Source organism: Crocodylus siamensis, chromosome 5 (assembly GCF_052110815.1).
Source record: "Crocodylus siamensis isolate JL-2025a chromosome 5, ASM5211081v1, whole genome shotgun sequence".
NCBI classification, from domain to species: Eukaryota; Metazoa; Chordata; order Crocodylia; family Crocodylidae; genus Crocodylus; species Crocodylus siamensis.
In genome coordinates, this window is record NC_143399.1 from 135,268,066 (window position 1) to 135,288,565 (window position 20,500).

The 20,500-nt window shown below is 40.4% G+C and overlaps 1 protein-coding gene across 1 annotated transcript in view; it reads right to left on the reverse strand.

Moving 5' to 3' along the window:
* The window catches only part of LOC149864634 (collagen alpha-6(VI) chain-like), a 96,292-nt gene that overhangs the window by 13,505 nt on the left and 62,287 nt on the right, over nt 1-20,500 (reverse strand). The window contains exons 21-32 of the mRNA XM_090049797.1: nt 19,255-19,308; nt 18,251-18,286; nt 9,482-9,544; nt 8,692-8,754; nt 7,836-7,898; nt 7,404-7,466; nt 6,594-6,644; nt 3,605-3,640; nt 3,405-3,467; nt 2,979-3,041; nt 1,688-1,723; nt 579-615 (exon numbers count right to left, since the gene is read on the reverse strand). Of these exons, the coding sequence (XP_089905923.1) occupies nt 579-615; nt 1,688-1,723; nt 2,979-3,041; nt 3,405-3,467; nt 3,605-3,640; nt 6,594-6,644; nt 7,404-7,466; nt 7,836-7,898; nt 8,692-8,754; nt 9,482-9,544; nt 18,251-18,286; nt 19,255-19,308 (628 nt within the window). The remainder of the gene's footprint in view (nt 1-578; nt 616-1,687; nt 1,724-2,978; nt 3,042-3,404; nt 3,468-3,604; nt 3,641-6,593; nt 6,645-7,403; nt 7,467-7,835; nt 7,899-8,691; nt 8,755-9,481; nt 9,545-18,250; nt 18,287-19,254; nt 19,309-20,500) is intronic.

The window sequence follows — 20,500 nt, forward strand, 5'->3', positions numbered from 1 at the left end:
ACTGGGCTGCTTTACCACTCCCTACTGGATCTTGCACTGGGGATGGGAAGTCAGCCCAGCTGGACTGACTTTTCTTCCCCAGCCTATGGTCAAAATGTTTTGACTTTTGAAATATTTCGACCAGCCTCGCTTTGTTTAGAGGCTGCTTCAAGGACCTTTGCTTTGTTTTGTTTTGATTTTGCTGTTTCAACCTCAAAATTGGTTGAAACAGTGTCGAAACGAAATGGCTGGCGAAATTTCACACAGCCCGAATATTTTCCTGCCTTGGATACCAATGAAGTGAACCAAGAGCTTAAACTTAGCTTCACGTAAGTTGCCAAACAGCCAGAGGTGACAACTTTCAGTCACTACCAGTTTGCACCAAATTTATGTCATCTGGCTACAATGATTATTAGAAGTTACAGACCCATCTCCTGAGCAATTGTTGTCCTGTATGTTTAAAAAGCAGCTGTAAGTGAGACAACCCATCAGGGAAAAGAAATAAGGTACCCATTACCTGCTCTGAGCATGGGGTTAGACTAAATGACCTCCGGAGGTCCCTTTCAACCCAATTTTTCTTTGGTTCTATAATTACTTACGGCAATTTTCTCGTGTAAAATTGACAAGTTCACAAGGCTGTAGAAGGAAAGCAAAAAAGAATTAGGGGCAAGAGCCTTATTCAGGTCCCACGGGAAAAGCAATGGAAATCTTTCCTTTGACTTCAATGAAAGCTAGGTAGTTCAGGTCTCAAGTCCTCCCATTATTATTTACAGCAGTACAAATCCAGAGAAAAATGCTGTAGTTACTCAGGCTTTAGACTGCTGTGCCCAATATTAGGATCTTAACCAATAACAGAAGCTGAAGTTCCCTATACTTGTTTAATTAGCCACTTAACCTCTCTCAGATGTTTTACATGAATACTTTCTGAAATGTTCATCTTGCTTAATGATCCAAATGTTAAAATCTAAAAGGAGAAAATTTAGCCTATCCAATGCTGCATGATGAGTGAAGGATTCTACAGGAATTCTGTCAGCCAAAGAAGGCTTCTATGGCATGGAAGAGCAACCTCTGGTGATGAGCACATTGCTTTACTTTTGAAAAGGAGCAACAGGTGCCTTCTGTAAATAGCACGTATTCATGACCAAAGGCATAACTAAAGATGCTGTTGTGCACCAAAAGTCAGATGTGGAGAGTGGCCTACCAAGTGCTAAATAGCAGGGGGAAAAATGTTAAGAACTGGCACCAAGCTCACCCTACCCTACTACTGTTCATTACTGTCACGACTTTTTAATGGCAGGGGTTGGACCTGTCTTTACCTGGTAGACCACATCCCACTTGGATCTGAGAGATCCTACCTCACTAATTTCTTTGGAAAAGGCTGGGGTCAGCAAAGGCTTCTTTTACCCTCTAGTGCAGTCCTATATAAGATCTAGTCCTAAGTCTCCAGGGTGCCTCTGTAAACACATTCCAGTTAAATAAGGAAAACTTGCTGTGCATCAATCCGCATTCATGATGTATGTGTCTATCCCTTGGTTATTTACTTTACACAGAGAACCACTCTTCTTTAAACAATTAAAGGAAACCTTTCTTTAGGAATTAATAGCAAACTCTATACTGTCAAAATTTCTAAACTGGAAAAAGAAAAAAAAAACTAAACACCATTAACTACATGCATCATGCCCTAAAGAGAAATGAGAAGGCTACATACTGCCATGGCTGCAATGCCCATTGGTCCTCTAGTGCCCTGGAACAAATGAAATAAAGGTATAGAAAAGATTAGACCTTCACGCTAAGAGTATAGCATATCTGTAACTACGGGAGGATGTTCTTAGAATATTCAGACATTTCTACGACGGTGCATGCATGTGGTGTTTTCTTGACAGCCATTCATGAATTCACACAAGTACCCAGAATATTTCCCAGCATGGAATTATTCTATAGACTAGCTCCTAATAAAGCTGCAGACTGATACTTTGACCAACTTTCTCCAAAGTTATTTCCATCAATGTTACTCTTAAGGCTTGCTTCCTACATTTTCTTGTCTCCATGTTAGACCATGAATGTTGAACTCATTATAGTCCAGGATAAACTTCAAAGGGTAGATGTCTGCACTGTTCCATTAAGTACTGATGAAAGAAGGACCAGAAATGGGTTACGTGCAAATGAACCCATGCCTAAAAATAACTCTTAGCAAAGAAAACACAACAATAATAGCAAACCAGCAGCTGGAATATGCTATAGTTGTAAAACATTAAGGCAGGATCCTTGTGGAGAATTCTGCCTATAAAAAGAAAACATGACAGATTGAAATTGGCAATTCAAATAATTTTAGTTATTTAAATGTCACTCATGACTTAAAAAATCAGGAAGAAGGAAAACTTAATTTTAATAACTTATTTTAATCTTGATTTGCATTGTTACTTTTTAGTTACTACCATAAAGAAACATATGCAACAGTGCAGATAGGAGCCTTCTGGGATTTTCAGAAATGCCTAAGCAAGATAAGTGTCTCTTAAAGACATCAATTACCTTTTGCCCCCAACTACAGATATTATTAAATAGTCATCTTTTAAGTCGCTGAAATATGAGGAATGCTCATGAATGCAGCACATTTGCATAAACAAAAAGATTTTATGTTAATTTTATGCCTTAACAGGTCATAATTTCATATTTAACTTCAAAAGGTTATTTTTCATATTAAAAAGCCTATATCATTTACAATAAAACAACCTGTTTTGAGCTTTAAATGTATCAGATGTTTTTAAAATAGCTTTTTATCCTCTCTGGAATATAACAGAGAATGGAATGTTGTCCTCAGTTAAACTCAGGAAATGCCATTTGCTTCAATAGTTTTTCCCCGTATATTACTGAAGACAATAGATCTCCCCATGCCTCCTGGCCAGTGAAATACATTCTATTTTAAGAAGCATTAGCATGTGTGCCATTACTCCCAAGTCATAAACATATTACTGACTTTTCCATGAGTTTAAATACATTACCATTGATCCTGGTGGGCCTCGTTCCCCTGGATTTCCCATTGGCCCTTGAATGCCGGCATTGCCCTAAAAAGGGAAACTTGGGTCAAGTTTTCATGTTGATTTAGTCTTTAGGAGGAAAGACATGGGGGCAGAACCTCAGGCATTAAAAATCTGCATAGCTCCACTGACATCCAGTTGAGGACCTGGTGGTTTCCCACCTTTTGAATACAGATGGAATACTGTAACAAGATACAACAGAGTACTAACAACAAATGGCATTGATACCTCTTGTACCTTTCACAACAAGGCTTCTTCCTAAGGTAAGGCACATATAAAAGTAGATACAGCATCAATTTTCAGTCTCCTTTTGAGCAGGAGATGCTCAAACTAGCAATTTTCAATGAGGAAAATTTTCCTAAATAAAGAGTACAGATAAATAATCCTCACCCTTCTTCCTCTAACTCCTTTGGACCCCTTATTTCCTGGACTGCCTGGATTACCTTCTTCTCCCTATAAAACAATTTAAATCAGAACCTCAGAGCTAAGGAAATAAACAAAAGAATAGCCCTAACCCAACCAACCCACACAAACAAAACAGCATGCAGAGCAACAATAACAAGCAGCAAAAATGATATATTTTATTGTACCTGTGGACCAGGCAATCCTGGGAATCCAGTAAATCCCTGGTATTAACGAAAGACGACAACGGTTAATAAGAAATTAAAATCTGCTAACCACCTGTTATTCAGCAAAACTCTTTTCTTTTAATTAAAACAAGTTAAAATGCTTGCAGCATTTCAGCCTTTTTTATATTTAAGCATCTATTGCTTAAACCTATGCAGTTCCCAAATGGCACTGTTTTAGCTTGCCAGTTTAAAACTATACCAATATAACTACGTTTAACAGCTTTACTTATCTTACCTTAATTGTTGAAATGTTACTTTTCCTTGTGAAACAGTGGAATTCATTTTTTAGCAATCACAGGACCACAATCTCAGGTTTAACTTCACTTTCTAGCAGTTGATTCTTACTGTTGTCAGCCTCTCACTTCTCAGTTTGGCATTCAGAGTTTAAGGGTCAGATAAGAAGCATTCTCTTTTTTCATTAATGCTTTTTGAAGGAAGGCCGTTATTTTACAACCTTGTCTGTACTGCTTGGATGGAGGTAAAATATAACAGATTTCATGACTGTCAATTCCAACTGAAGATGTTCCTTTCTGACATTAAAGTCACTAGCAGAATTCATTCACTATGTGAGATGGCCCCATTTTGGGAAACTAACTTCTATGAATCTGGACATCATGATCACACAGCCATCAAAATGGGGTTGCCCAGTAGATCCATGTAAACATGGATATTAACATATTACAATTTATGTCATTTGCATGCTAGGGTTTGTTTTACTATGATATTGGGTTTAACATAGTGAAATTTGGCTTGTGAGCCTATGCAATTATAGCAATCCCGGTAGAAGACTGTAGCCAAGGTTGGTTTTTTTGTAGGAGAATCTCATTTCTCTTTGGAATAAGTTCTGCCTCACCCTCGAACAGTGGTGAGGAAATGAAGGAGAATAAGGATCCCCATACCCTGGCATAGCCCACTTAAACATGAAGGAAAATAGTCCAAGCTAACTGAAAGACTAGGAACTGTCCAAAGCAGGAGGGGATAGGCAAAGAGTGGATCAAGCAATGGCTTCCTCCACCTCACATGGTGCATGGGTTTAGTGGCTGCATATGGAGATGAAGTGCTATACCATATTGCAAAGGTACCTATGATATCAAAGGTATATCATATTGCACCTGTGCATCCTGCTTCCCGGCAAAGTGCTCTAACCACCAAACCAAGGGCTGGGCCAGACCTCTCTCCAGATCTTCTCTTGAAGCTGGCCTACTGCACTTTTCATTTGATGTTCATTGGCTGAAATAGATAAACGGTACTGGAGAGTCTGTGGCATAATAGAATAAGGGGTTCCGGCTAGAACCAAGGGTTCCCTCCTTCCATGACATCATCTATCTATTGAGCCACAACTTCCCCTGACTTGTTCTCTTCCTTCTAGTCTGACACACCTGCCTCATTTGACTGTCTAGTGGGCCAGCTTCAAGAGAAGAGATACAGAAGTCAATGTCTAGCTTGTGGTTTGGTGGTCACAGCACTTCGCAGAGGAGTAGAAGATACAGGTTAAACCCCCATCTGCCTAAAAAGCAGATTTCTTGCTCCTTAGACAAGTGCTTTAACCACTAGGCTACTGAGTTAGTAGTTGGAAGGATCCTCCTGTTTCACAGCCATAGAATTTCCAGAAGATACACATATAGGACGATTCTGTTTCATCATAAAGCAAAATAGGAGCATAAACTGTGTGCACGGGCCAAAATCTAGCTACACCACTGCATGCGTGTCGTTTTGGTACATAAGATGAAATGGGATTTAGCCTTTGGACTAGGATAGTGGCTTTTAAGGTGCAAGGCACCCCTCATTAGACTCTAAGCATCCCTTGGAAAGTGCTCTCTCTCAGCTGACACTCATTTCTTAACTACAGAATAATACTTCTGTTGCAAAGAAAGACCCTTGGAATTATTTTTGAACAAATGTTAGAATGTCATATTGTTCACAGATTTTATTAATTTTAATATCCGGTGTTTAGTGGAAGGTGTCCAGAAACCTTTGCACAAATGTTTTCTTCATACAGGACTTTGCACAGTCATAAATATTCAGAAGGATAGAAGGAAATGTTACTGCATTTTCATTTTCTTTAAATTATCACTACAAAACTGTGAAGTGACTGCATTTTTCCCCAAGTGTTGACTGTAATTTGTTACAGACCTTTTGTAACAAAATTATAGGCAATGACTGGGACAAATTATTTTTGCTCAGGTCCTTTCCCTCGGTTTCAAAGTAAGCACAAAGGGTGAAAGTTCACAGGTAGGAAGTCAGCTCCCACACTAATGCAGGTCATTGGTCTTCACTGAGCATCCAAATCAATGAATTCAATCACTGATTTCAATCAGATGAGAACCTGGTCCATTCATTATTTAAATTAATGATCATCTGTTATTTGGAAATAAATACTAACTTATGGCTGAAGGGTCCCTCGCTGATCAAGAGAGTGTGAGGATGTAAGTTTCCACAGTGCTCCCACTCTGTTACACCCAGGCTCACCTGAGCAATGGCTCACATGCCTACTGTTCTTCCAGTACTCCAGCCAGATTAACAGATCTTCCTGTATTCCCCTCTCTAAGTGCGGAAGAGTCTTGGATCTGAAACCTCAGAGCCACAGTTCCCTCCCAAGAATTCTCCTCTTACCATGACAGAGATCTGCCATCACTTACTCTGGGGCTAGAGTATAGGTTTCTATCTGGCTTCTAACGACAGAGTCTGTCAAGTGCACCTGCACCAAAGTGAAGTTCCAGGGACTCAAGTGACAGAGCCGGAAGCAAAAACCACACCTGCAGATCTAAATTCAAGTGGCCTGATTCAGAGGTACACATGAAATGGAGTTGGAGAGAGATGGATTAATGTGGATGGACACTGAAGGGGTTATCACTTTCCTTTGTTAGTAAAAACATATCCAACTGTCACCGTAACAGAAGCGACACTATCTGACTGGCATTATGCTGAAAAACTTAGTTTTTGAGCTCACCTTTGTTCCTTTTTCCCCTGGAAAGCCATAGCCATCATTGCCATCTAGGCCCTGCACAGGTTAAATAAGACATGACTTGTTATTTTCTAACGTAATACTATCTTCTCACATATAACATACCCAAGAATAAGAGACACCTTGTTTTAGAAAGGCAGAAGGAAGAAAAAAAGATCTTTCCTTATAAACAGTAACTGGATAGCAGCAGCTAGCCGTGCCTGCTCACTGTTCTGCTCCCTGTGGATCACAGACTTTACTTTCACTTTTGCCCAGTAAGGGACAGAAACAGCTTTACCATATTTCTCACATTTAATGCTTCAATTTTCAGCAGCTGTTTTTTGAAAAAAATGTGCATTATATGCGAGACAATACAGTACTAGCTGTGAATTCAATGCTGCACTGACCTACAGTGCATTGACCCTTTTTTGTCCTCGACTGGAAGGGCAACTGTGTAGTTTGCAGTCTCCCCAACACATTGTAGCAGCAGTGGTAAAAGCTATGAAGAGATATAATGGCCAAGCACCAGATCCTCTTCTTCCATTTACACTGCCTCTCACTTACATCTTTTCACTTTTCTCAGGGGTCTGAGGGCAGAATTTTACACATTCATTTTACTGAACTCTAACTGAGATTAACACAGTTGTGAGATTGCAGCTTGAATGCAAGAACCAAGTATTTCACTCCTATAACTGATGGACAGTATAAATGCAAGCACCACCTTTGCAGCCAAATAATTAGTCATAGATATGAAGGCTAACACCTATCTGTCAGCAGTTGTACACACAGCTCCACAACTGAAGTAACAAGACTCACAGGTAGGCCCCTTGATCCAGGGGGTCCCAATAAGCCCTTCTCTCCAGGAGCTCCAGGTTCACCCTATTACAATTAAAATATTAAAGATGTTGTTAAGTTTTACCTACCAGTCAACATTTTGCTTTGAATGAAGAGAACCAGGTCATTAGGGTAGAAGCTGTACTTACGAGTTTTACACAACGTAATAGAATAAGTTACATTTTTTGTGGGGTCTTTCAAGAAGAGGAACTGGAAAGCACAGATCAAGCCAAGGCCATGTGCACTTGAAGCCAAATCCAGCAGGCCTTGAAGAAGCCATTTAACTTCTCAATGCCTTAATTTACCCATCTGCAGCACATACTATTCCAAGGGGTGTTGCCAGGGTTATTTTATGCTTGTACAATCCTTGAAAGACAAGTGGGCAGGAATGAAAATATTATTGTAATCTGGCACCTTTTGTCCTCTAGGTCCTGGATTCCCAATAGAACCAGATTCCCCAGGGGGTCCTGGATTACCCTGAAATCAGAAACACAAATTAAATTTTTTTTTTTTGGTTTTGTTTTTTAAAAAAAGAAATCTACTGGTTAATGTTCACTAGAGCTTAAAATTGTTCTAGGCTTATCCTTTGCAGTTGGTCCATCTAGTGGTCACACTTAAAGTCTTTAGGAACCACAGTAAGTTCTCTCAACGAACCATGCAAATTATTTTCTCCTTTTTTTGTCTAAACACTTCACAATGTCCAGTATTCTCAAATTGTAAAAGCATCAGAGAAGATGAACGTACAGAAAAAAACTAGGTCTGAAAGCCTGAGTCTCCTTGAAACACAGGCCTAAATCTTGAAAGGTTGGACCAGATTCTGATTACAATTATAGGCAGCCTTTCCATTTCTAGTGAAAAAGTAAGACAAGAATTTCTCAATGGTATCTATGGTTCAAATATATCCCAACCTTGAATCTTCTGGGCACTCCCCTGTAGCCAAGCCCAGATAAAAACATTCACCAGCCACGAATCAGATTTTTCAAGCAATAGGGTTAGTACAATTTCTCATTGCTACCATAGAAGAGGTCTGCAGAGTAGTTTCTTTTCTCTCTGGAGTTACTAATCAACACCCACTTCACTAACCAACCCAATATTACCAAAGTTTACAATGACTAACTTTCTCATTTGGCCATTGATTACTTCAGGATTAGACTAAAAATAATCCTCCATTTCTTCTTAGAGATCTTATTTATCAAAGTTCAAAATAAATTTAAAAGGAGATGAAGACAGACATATGGTGCAGAATAAGGGGGTATTATTTAAAACTAACATGACAGCCTGGTATGCCTTGTGTTCCTTGAAGTCCGCTGATCCCTCCTGGACCTCTTGAGCCCTGTTAAAAGAAAAGGGCATTTTAAAAAAAGTGTAATGTTGCTAATTTGCACAGCAAAGTAGACCCACAGCTGCCTAAATGAAAGCACCTGGCCTGCAAGCCTCTCTATGCAAACAGACCCATTGAACGTATGCATTCAGGACTAGGTTGTATGGAGCACCTTGCAGAATCAAGCTGTAAGTATTTATTCAAATATGCACCATGGGAAAAAAAACCAAGAAAAAAACCCATCAAGGATCAACACAATTCAGACCGCTCTCATTTTTCCTGAGAAATATAATATTGTTCTCATTCTTTGCAAACAGCACTTGAAAGCATACTAGGAAATACTTATTAGCATACAAGCATTTGACAATTTTTAACACTTTTTAATTCTGTGCACTGATGATGAACATTTGAATAAAGACATTCTGAGAAAGTCTGCTTAACAATTTTCTGTAAAAAGGAAAAGTAACGAAAACTTACAAGATAAATTATTGTTCCTAGTGCTGGTTGAAAACTTTTCACTCACCTCTGCTGGTTTCAAGCTGCATGTATATGAACTCCAAGAGGAGTGTAGCCTATTGAATTTAGTGGGGCCACATAGGAGATATATCCAAGTGGAATTTTTGTTCAGAAAATTTGAAATAAGCAAAACAATTTTCAAGAGAAAAAAAGAACAGTAAAAATAATAGCATGTTTTCACAAAAAGCAATAAGCCAAGTAACTCAGCCTTTCTTTTTGCTACCTGTGGGCCTTGTGGTCCAAAGATGCCTGGGCTACCTTCTTCCCCTGAATCTCCTTGTATACCCTAGAAGGAAGAAGGAAAGGGAGAAGGGGAAAAAAAAACCCACAGAGGAGTGAGAAAGGCTGACTATATTTCTTATACAGAATCACAAATTAATTTCAAACCACTAGTACAGAACAGCCCTTGAACTTGGCCATTGCAAGGTGCTTAGAGCGTAAAAGCAAACAGGAGTGGGAAGTGTTTTGGGTATTCTGTCCACTTCCAACCACTATGCATGGCTATCTGCAGTCTATCCCATACCCCTGTAAGTTTTCCTGCATGCAAGTAAATGTTACAGTTTTCATTCTCATCACTAGAAAAAAACTACATGTCAAATGGGCAAATTAAGTTGTCCAGTTTTAAGATCACCAGCTAAAAAACACACAAAGTGGCCATCTTCAAAACAGTCAATTCAGCTGATACCCTGAAGAAATATCTTTTTACTTTCCTTCTCTGTTGGACTGATAAAAGGTCCGGTTTAGCACTAAGATGTTTCAGAACACGTTGGAGTTGTGGATGATGTCCGGGATTCTCTGGAAATTGGTGATTCTGGAGAAACCTCTCTTAGGGAGAGTTGGATTCAAAATAATTTTACTGTCCAACTATAAGAAACTCTGCCTGCACGAAAGGACTGGGAAAGATATCAAATGGAATAAAGACATTACATGGATTTGATGAGTCCAGTGGTAGCCAAATAACAGCACTGCAACACTTGACATCTGTTACAATGCTAGCTATAGAAAAGCAGACAATGTCTTAACAGAAGCACCCTCATATGAAATTGTCATTTAGACAATATTGTCACCTACATATTTAAACAAACAAGAATTTGGATCAGAGCATTTGGGATCTTATCTGAGGCACACTGGTCCATGGTCACGGTAAGGGTGGCCAAAATCTGGAATGGGTTTCCAAGGGAGGTGGTGCTCTCCCCTACCTTGGGGTCTTTAAGAGAAGGCTGGATAGGCATCTGGCTAGGGTCATCTGACCCCAGCACCCTTTCCTGCCCAGGCAGGGGAGTCAGGCTCAATGATCTGTAGAGGTCCCTTCCGACCCTAGCATCTATAAACCTATTCCAAAGCCCACTGAAACCGGTGGGAGTCTTTCCACTGACTTCAGTGGACTCTGGATTAGGCCTAGAGATAACCCATTCTTCTCCCCTTACTAGTTCTCCTGCTTTTCTTTTACATCTCATTTTTTATTCCTTACCACTTTTTCTTTGCAATTTACACAGAATTAGTTGTGTTCACATTTGCAACACACTTTGTTAGGTATTAAAATAATTGTTTGATCTGCCCATTGGTTAACAATGTCTATGATATTTTAGTATGGCTCCCTTTATATTTGTTTTTAACCAAAAAGTCATCATAAACAGAATTCTTTTGAAAAGATCCTTTTTTTCATAAAATGTAGACCACAATTTGCCATGAAGCTACAAAAAAAATTATCTGGAGAAAATGGTGAAGTGGTATGTTCTGGTGTGATTGTGAAGCATTTTTTTCCCTCCCCCATACACATTTAGCTCTAGTTGTCATTTTAGTACTTTCCATAAGCTACTGCAAGTAGCAGAGTTGTATGGATATTAGTGAGGTCAGTCTTACTCTATTGTTTGCAGTCTAAAGTCAGCTGATTTTATTACTGGCCCTGAGTGCTTTGTGATATACCAAGGGATATAAGCCAGCAGGATTAGCACAAAACATTGACATGTGTCTTTATAAAGGAGGCTTTAGTCACCTGGCTACCGCATCTAAGAGAAATTTGACACCACACATTTCATACAGCTGCCACTGAAAGAATATAATGCAACAGAACTCATGCAGTTGTTTGCCGTGCAGGTGCATACAGAATGTGGCGAGACTTGAACAGAGGCTTTATAACATGTATGCTGTAGATCTGTGCCCCAATACAAGTATGCAGCACACAGGTAGTATCAGAAGACACCACAGTAGTGCAGCTATGACTACACAGAGCTCCTCAGAAACTTTCCCAGTGCAGAGGAATGCAAATGAAGCATTGCAAAATTACACTGCCCTGAAGCTGCAGTAGTAGTCGTCAAGGAGCACCTCCATCATTGCTCTGTGCTTTGGTGGGGTAGAAAGGCTTTCATCCTCACCATCACCCCTTTATGTTTCTCCACTGAACAGACTATTTAGCCAGGCAGAACTCTGAGTATGGGCACTGACTCCTGGAGAGAACCTTAGAAGATAGAGCTGTAAGTAAGAAGTAATTAACTGAAAGTGTGTAGAAAGTTCTTGGTTGCTGTGGGCACCATTTCCTTCCCTGTATCTCTGAAAAGGGAAAGTCATGCAATTAGGAAGCATTAGATTAGCAAGGGGATGGAACATGAATGACTCATGCCTCCTGAGGCAGAGGGGCATGGCGACCGCCCACAGGTGGCAGTGTCAGCCGCAGGGGCATGGCAGCAGCAAGCGGGGACTGCCCACAGGCAGCCAAGGTGACGTTGGCAGCAAGGCTGGGCTAAGTGGGGACTGCCTGCAGGTGGACATCACTGTTGGTGGTGAAAGGTGGAGGTGGGTGGCAAGCAGCGACCATCTGCAGACACCAGTGGCAGCAACCAAATCTCAGGGGGACACATGCCCTAACCTGTGATCCTGCTACACATTGCCTATGAGGTAAAAGACAACTTCTCCATTCTGCAGTCTACCATTTTATAAAGAAAATTAAATGTTTTCCTGTATAAAAATTTCTGAACCTTAATGGTCTTTAGTGTCTCCATAATGGATAGTATAGTCAGATGGGCAACCATGCCCATATTCTCAGATCCATAATGTTTAAGGGCTCACATACACAGCATTTTTGCCCTTTTATGCACTGCAATTGCATCTCTGTTTGCACAAGTGGGATTTCCCAATACTTTAAAAGTCTTTCTTGTGCATTAAACTAAAACTCCTCAGATGTAGTTTAATTTGGCTCACTGGGAATTAAAGCGTTGTGTGCAAATACATAAGCACTCAAAGACATGTAATGAGCCTCTTTGTCTGCCAGATGGTACTGCAACTTTTTTTTGTAGTTCACCCCTTCAAATTACTTTCGTTTTTAAATTGCTTTCATTTCTGGGTTTTTTTCCTTGTGTGGTTTGCTGGCTCCCTGCTTCCACAGCTGTGTGATAGGACATGGGTATAGGGTGGGTGGGGGCCCCAGGCTAGGGGGGCCAGTGCTGGACTGTTCCCATTCTCCTGCAGCACCGTCCAGGCACCTGCCTTAATTCATTTGAAAATCTAGTGCGTGTAAACACAGATGCAATGCTTCAAGACTTAATTCGTTTGAAAACCTAACGCGTGTAAACACAGATGCGACACTCCAAAATAAACAAGTTTAATTTTTATAAACCTATTTAATTAAATGAGAATTAAAACCTATCGTGTGTACAGGTGCCCTTGTCTGGTTAACTACAGAAATCATCTAATTACTACTTTTTGGCTGACACCTTAGAGAAAAATATGAAGAGTCTTTTGTAATTCCATCAGTGACCAACAAAAAAGCCACCACAAAAAGATGGAACTTTCTAAGAAAGGGGTTTTTTAAACCAGAAAGCAGCAATTTAAAAAAGGAAACTGAAAGGCAGCAGTACTGATTAGTATTTAAATTTTTAAAAATATGGTCTTTCATAACATTTAAAAAAATGCACTTGAAGTAGCAAAAGCAGAGGACAACTCTAAAATATTCAGATTCTTTCAAATCATTTACTGAAATATATCCATTAAAAATGCACAAGATAGTTTGTCAGATACCCCGGTTGTAGCCATATTGGTCTAGAGACAAAAAGAATGAGAACTCATGGTAGAGGTGATATCTTTTATTAGACCAACTAAATTTCTGCAAAAAAAAAAAAACTCTCTTTATTTGCAAACTTCCAGGCACAACCACTCTTCTTCAGGCATAGGAGAAAAAATTGTAAAAGTTCTCCTAGGTAGAAATGAAAATGCACATTTCATAGGAGAGTTGAAGGTGTGGTAAAAATCTCCTCAAGATACAGTTTAAAATCCAAACTTTTTTGAAGAGGAAATTACTTTACAGTCTTGTCTCTTTGGTACCAACTGAGTAAAAGCTTATCTAATGACCACATGTAGTAATTCCTGTGGCCTGGCTTAAGCCTAGTCATTTAAAAACTGAAACCTGACTCAAAGTCCACTGAAGTGAATTGAAAAGACTACCACTGACCTTCAGTGGATTTTTAGTTAGTTTCAAAGACGAAGTAAGAGAAGCTTGGGTGGATATGCAAAGGGAAAACAAGAAATAAAATAAATCCCAGAAGTAGCAATGACAGGAGCAACACCAAAGACAAGTGACAACAATGAGAGAGGCCTATATGCTTAAAGAGTATAGAAAGTTAAAAGAAGAGTAGAGAGGCACCAAAAATCAGAAAATTGGTTGTAATGAACAAGTAAACCATGGAAATGAAAGAGGTACACAAAGACCCAGACAGTCAAGTTCAATTTTGACGGTACTAGAAATGGAGGTGGGTCTAAATTGCTGATGTAGGGGAGTTCTCAACTGGTGTACAGTGACCACAAACCAGCTCCTATGACATTCCCCAGTCTACCCAGGAGAAGGGGAATTCTGAAGGGAAAGAGAAGCCAAAGCAAGCTGCATCCTGCTTATTCTAAACTACTGACCAATCCTTTAGGGATCTCAGCTGTCTTGTAGACCTTACATAGTGAGCAAAGGTGACAGCTTGGAATGAAGTGGAGGTCAAGGGGTTTCCACAGAGCTCCTGAGGGAAAGGTTTTTAGATTTTTCTCTCTGTACCCATGAGAGAAAAAGTAGGGATGTGAGTAAAACCGTGTGGGGGATTGCTGTCCATTAAACTGGAGCAGTCACTTCCCACTAGACACTGCATTGTAGTCAGATAGGCAGCGAGGTCACAAACCCACGTTACCTCACTACAGCTCAGAATGAGGCAGCAATTAGTGGAGGATATGTTAAAAGGACAAAGAGTGACTAGGAATGTTGCAATCAAAGACAGGGTGGCTGAAAAAAGAGTTGATATAAAAGGCAGTCTCATCACGGCCCCTCCATTTCCTTTTTTAACACATTTTGTTCAAGTATGGATATTGCCATGGACACATCACATCCTAGCGGATGTAAAAGTAGCACCATAGTAGTGTACTATGGATGTAAAAGTAGCACCTTCAGGTCAACTAGGAACAAAGTCTTCCTGTGGTAGGCACCATATAGAATAATACACAGTCCTTACCCTGAAAAACAAATAACCTACATAGTTGAAAGCAAAATAGCCTACAAGCAGAGTATATAGGTACATAGTTTGTAAATATAATGATAGATGCATGCCCTTTATCTGAGGAGGGAACATATGCCTACTGTTAAAAATAACATCTGGAAATTAACATTACTTCTGCTATATCTTTCTTGGATCTGCTTTTAGGTTTTATATAACTACACTGTTTAGACAAACAATTCTTTGCCAAATGCATCACCCGAAATATTGATAGAGAAGCAGAGATGTTCTCACCAATTACATCCATCTTCAAAGTGTTTGTTTGCTTGCCAAGGGGTAGGTCTGGATATAACCAGACTGAGCAGCTATCAACAGCAATGAGATTATTTCTTCCAAGCTGCAATTCATTCCTGGTGCTTCCAGTCAGTAGCACGTTCTGACATGCAGTCAACATATTCCCACATATGGAGTCCTGCAACAACGTTCTGGATGCATAGTCTTGCCTTGGAGACCCACATTCAACAGTTTGGGAATTAATTTTCCAATATGTCCTAGGATTCAGTCTTCTCTAAGGTACAGAGAAGGCTAATCTTTTAATAGCTTTGAATGGATTTTGTGATTCTAACATGAAGTCAGCTCATGCTCTTTTTCTGAGACAGCTTTATTTAAAACTGACCCATCTCAGCTGCCCATCTAATATTGGCAAACAAGGGACCATCAGTGTTACAGCCCCTGAAATTTCTTTTCCTGGGCCAGCTGCAATCCCTTCTGTTATCTGCATATGTTCCACAAGCAGCTCCCTCGAGTGGAAGCAGATCTAGTTTTGTTTTCTATGCTAGACAGAATTACAAAGCTAGAAATGATACCCATCTCAATGTTTACTTTGCCTACTGTAGTTGGGCTGCTTACAGTGCTCTATTAGTGTTTTGCACTGGATTTAAGGGATAAGGACAGATATTACACACAAACTGGTTTAAGTAATCAGAAACTGGTTTAAACCTGTAACAGAACAGATGTGCACATAACCAGCTTGAAAATGGCTGAAACCAGTTTGAGATAAACCTGGTTGAATGTAGTATCAGACTCAACTGATTTGGCTCAAACCAGTTTATGCAATCTCTGGCCTGGACCCCTTGCTGGTTTAAGATAAGCCAGACTCCCCCAGCATCCCAGCATGCTCTCTGGGCTGGGTGGGGCTCTCTGCTCCACAGCAGGACTGGCCCCTCCCCTCTGCTTCCTAGCTGCAGCTCCAGCAGAGATTGAAGGCTGCTCCCCACCCACCCAGCACTCCCTGCTAAGCAGGAATTCCCCACTCCCCTCTGCTCCCTTGCTGGAGGTCCAGCAGAGACTGCAGGCATCCGCCTGGCTTCTCCCTGCTAAGCATGGATTATTCTCCCCACCCCTCTGCCTTATACCTCTCAGCATTAGTTAGACCACATGCTGGGTACAGTCCATGCTCTGGGAGACAATGAAGGCAGACAAGCTTTTTAGAGCTAATCAACAGGTGGCTGGTAATGTCCTTCTTTGGAAAAGATATTTAAGAAGAGCTTGAACTAATGGAAAGAGGCTTTGTTTTCTTAATGGGTTGACAAGCAGAGTTAAGGGTGATAAACATTCCCTGCTAGGCTGCTCAGGAGTGGGGAGGAGATCAAAGCATCCTGCCCAGGCCTAGTCATGCCCCCTCCCCCCTCAGCACTATGAAAGGGAAAGTAGGGCTGCTCTAGCACCTCCTGGCTACTAGCCTGAGCTACTGCAGGCATGTGCCTGCATTTTTTCAGTTCAGAGGGGATGTCTATGTGGTTACAAAGTGGTTCAGCCTACCCAGGTTAGACTAACCTGCAAAGATGGAATCAATTCAGGCTCATGCATTTTGAATATCAATCCCTAGCCAAGGAGGCTTAAAATAGCAAATCCCTATCAGCAAGCCTTCTTTCTGCTCAGTTATTAGCCCCTGCCATTCCCAAATAATTTATTTTTAGAATGCTTGAAAAGTTTTCAGAAGCCTCAGAGTAAGTTCTGAGGCTTTCTATAGCCACATTTCTTAAAGCCCTGTGACTTGGGTGTAACAAGCCATTCGCTAAATTTGCAATATGAACTAGAAGCTGTTCATCCATTCTAACTGAAACTTCCCATGCAGAATTCATTCCTAAAACCTGAGCTTACCTAAACATAAATTTATGTGAGGCTGTCAGACAGTATGCGAAATGTAACCAAACCCTGTCTTCTGTTATCGTCATGTGATAACAGAGCTTTCTTAAGGATTTGGAGGTTAAAAAGATGATTCCTTGCTTATACCTCCATGTAATGGAATCATGTTACTTAGATGTGTGTGCTTATATAGCTTAGGAAGAAAAATCTGAGATGCTTCAGCCTTGTGCTCCAAGAATGAAGCCCAGATGCTTTTTTTTTTTTTTTCCAATCTTAGTTTATGTCAGTTTATTCTGGTTTACATAAACCAAACATAAGAGATTGTAACCATGCATGGTGAAGGGGGAGAAAGGGAGAAGAGACACAATTCTGGTAAAACTGGGAAATAGAAGCACAGACCCCTCCAAATCTCTCTCTTTCTCCTGCAGCACTGCTGGATCCCACCTGGGGGAGCAACAGGGGACAAGATGAGCTGCTGCTACCCAGCCATGCTCTGCTGCTGGTGCTCCAACAGCTGCTCGCCATAGGAGGAGCTGCAACAGGCTCTGCCTGCTGATGCTGGAATGCCTACTGCTGTCGCTCACCCAGCCTCTGCCAACAGGGGAAACTGGAGCAGCAGCAGCACAGCTACCTTTTGTAGACCCCCAGACATACTCCATGAACCACCACAGAAGTCTGAGGTGGCACATACCCCTTCCCCCCAATATGTCACCTATGAACCAGCAAAAATCGCTGGAAGCTGACTTTTATATTAGTGAAAATTACGAGTGTCCTTTATACTTCTAGTGTCCACTTCAAGAGGGCTTCTGGCCAGGTGTTTTCTGGGACCCAAAAGCTGACTAGATTTGAAACAGACTTATAAAATGCAAGTGGTGAGGATCTATTCGCACTGATATTTCCCTTCTCAGGGCCCTGGCACATTTACATCAGTCTAACCAGACTTTACACTAGTGTTAAAAAGGAGCAGACGGATTGTATAAATTTCTACATAACTTACTTAAAAGGTAACTTTAAATAAATCCAGTGCAGAAATACCTAGGGAGATAATCAGGAATAAAACTATCCAAGGGTAAGTGGTACCAGTTAAGATATTGGCTCTCTGGATGGAAACAGAAATATTTTTTTCCAGGAAAACAGGCTGTCTGTAGCTTCTCCACCACCTAGTGGCAAGGTGTTGTTATAGTGCCTACTGCGAGCAGCTCCCTCAAAGCAGATGCATGTCTGTTCACTTCGTATTCCAGTAGTTTCCATTCACACACAAAATCTACATAAATCATATTGGTGCAAATGATTTATCCAGGCCTGTTGGCAGAAGGTCAGGCTTGAGATGTAATGGTATAAAAATAAAGTGCAAATAGCATGTACTGGTAATGGTCACTGACCTGTAAGCCTTGAGCACCTCTTCGACCTCTTTCACCCTACAAATGAAAGGCAAGACAAATTACAACCAAAACTATAGACCTAGCCATGAAAAAAAAGAACAGCCCTAGGTCAAACAACAAAAATACCTACCTTCAGACAAAAACTAGATTAAGGTGAAGTCAAGTTTGAGAATTCACATTAATAAAATTACAAAAGTATTAAAGTTAACAAAACACAGTCATTCAGATGATAGGAAATGTGACATGAAGATGCTTGAACCATCTTCAGCAGGACAATGTTCTCACTGCTAAGGTTACGCAAAGGACAGCTCTACTCTTGTCACTTTAGATAGTGGATATCACCGGAGACCATACTAAATGTCACTGGAAACCATTTGGGGCTTCATCTGTCTGGATTAGGAGATGCAAGTCAACAGCCAATGAGTCTTAGGAGCCCAACACCTTGATTTTCTGGACAACTACAGCAATGTAGTCATATGGAGGAAAGGCTTAAAGAACTACGGTTTATTTAGTTTAGAGAAAAGAAAACTGAGAGGGCATTTAATGACAATCTTCAAATACCTGAAAAGCAAGGATGGAGATGGGCTTTTCTCCATGACTGTACAAGACAGAACTACCTCAAGCTGCCAGCAATTTAGGTAGACTATTAGGAGGAATTTTCTGACTATGAGGGTGGTCAAGCACTCAAACAGGCTACCTCAAGAAACTGTGGAATCTCCATCCTTAAAAATTTAAGAACAGGTTGGACCGACACTTGGCTGGGATAATTTAGTCAGGGTGATCCTGCCTTGAGTAGGGCGCTGTACTAGATGACCTTGAGAAGCCCCTTCCAGCCCTACATTCCTATGCAGCAAGCTTGCCTTCAATCTTTGCACACTTCTCAATCTCAAGTGAACTAAATAAACTTGTCAGCTTCACATAAATAAAATTAGGTTTAGCAATGGAAACATTGTTGTATCCTGAACTATAGATCAACTACCCCCACACTCTAGTAATAATCTTACATCAGAGCCCTTTGGTCCCAGCCCTCCTTGTGCTCCATCTGTTCCTGGTTCTCCCTGTAAAACAAAAAGAAAATGAGCTAATCTAAATATCACAGTCCTTTCCTGTAACTCAAGACATGAGTAATTGTACATTTTGTTTTTACAGCCGTCTTTTGATCCTTTTCCTAGAACATCTCTTTTTCTAAGCAATATCACTGTAACCAGTTGTACCACATAGGTGTTTGACCCTTGTGTTATACAAAATATTTATAATTAAGAGTATGTAACCAGAGGGAACATGATTATTTTGAGGTCCTACCAGTTATGACATGTTATGACAGTAACTTTGAAAAGTTTTTTCCTCCATTTTTCTGAGAAATAGATGTAAAGGATTCTGGGAAAAAGATAGAAAGCAGAGACCGTTGTTGCCAGACACTATTAAAATACAGGTCTTCCCTGAACCATGATTATGTAAAAATGGCCATTTTTTAGGTCTTGGACATGACCCAATAAAGTCCAATGAAAATTCTTCCATTGACTTCAGTGGGCTTTGGATTACTCCAAGGATGTGTATATGCTCAAAAGTGAACTAGAAGTTCTCAATCTGTGACCAGATATCATAACATTATGCTAGCCCCACTATGTCTTATAATTTCAATATCCAAGAACTCTTTAGTAAACCTTCCCTTACTTTTTGGCTATCAAGAGCCATTGCAATATGGGCTGGGCTCCTTTGGCCTTCTATTCAAACAACAGCATCACTTAAAGGTGCCATAGAAGTCAGGGCACCCATTCAGATAAAGGAAGTTTCAGGTTCATGTTCTAAAGAGTTTCCAGCAAATTTAGTTTAACCTGAGAATGTAGGTAAGGAGACATTCAAGTTCTTAACTACAGATCAGAAGGGACTTAATCCTGTTCTGAAGAAATTGTGTCATATTTTGAGGCAGGGTCTAAAATAGTTCAGACAGGGATGAACAGGAATGAACCTGCCTCTAGCAGTGCGTTGGACTAGATGGATTCTAATGCATAGACGTTCAAAGCACCCAAGATGTTTGTCCAGCAGTGTAGCTGAAGAAATCCCCAGTATTCTATGGTTGTAAGTCTAGAAGAAATTAATTTTGTGGTGTCAATTTATACTAAGAAGTCTCCTGTAGTAAAAAGAGGAAACAAACTGTACCATATCTTCCTTTTGTTCAAATGTTGCTACAGTCTTGGCACAATGTGACCAACATTGCAAGGATCCCTTCTCTCATTGGTTTCTGAGAAT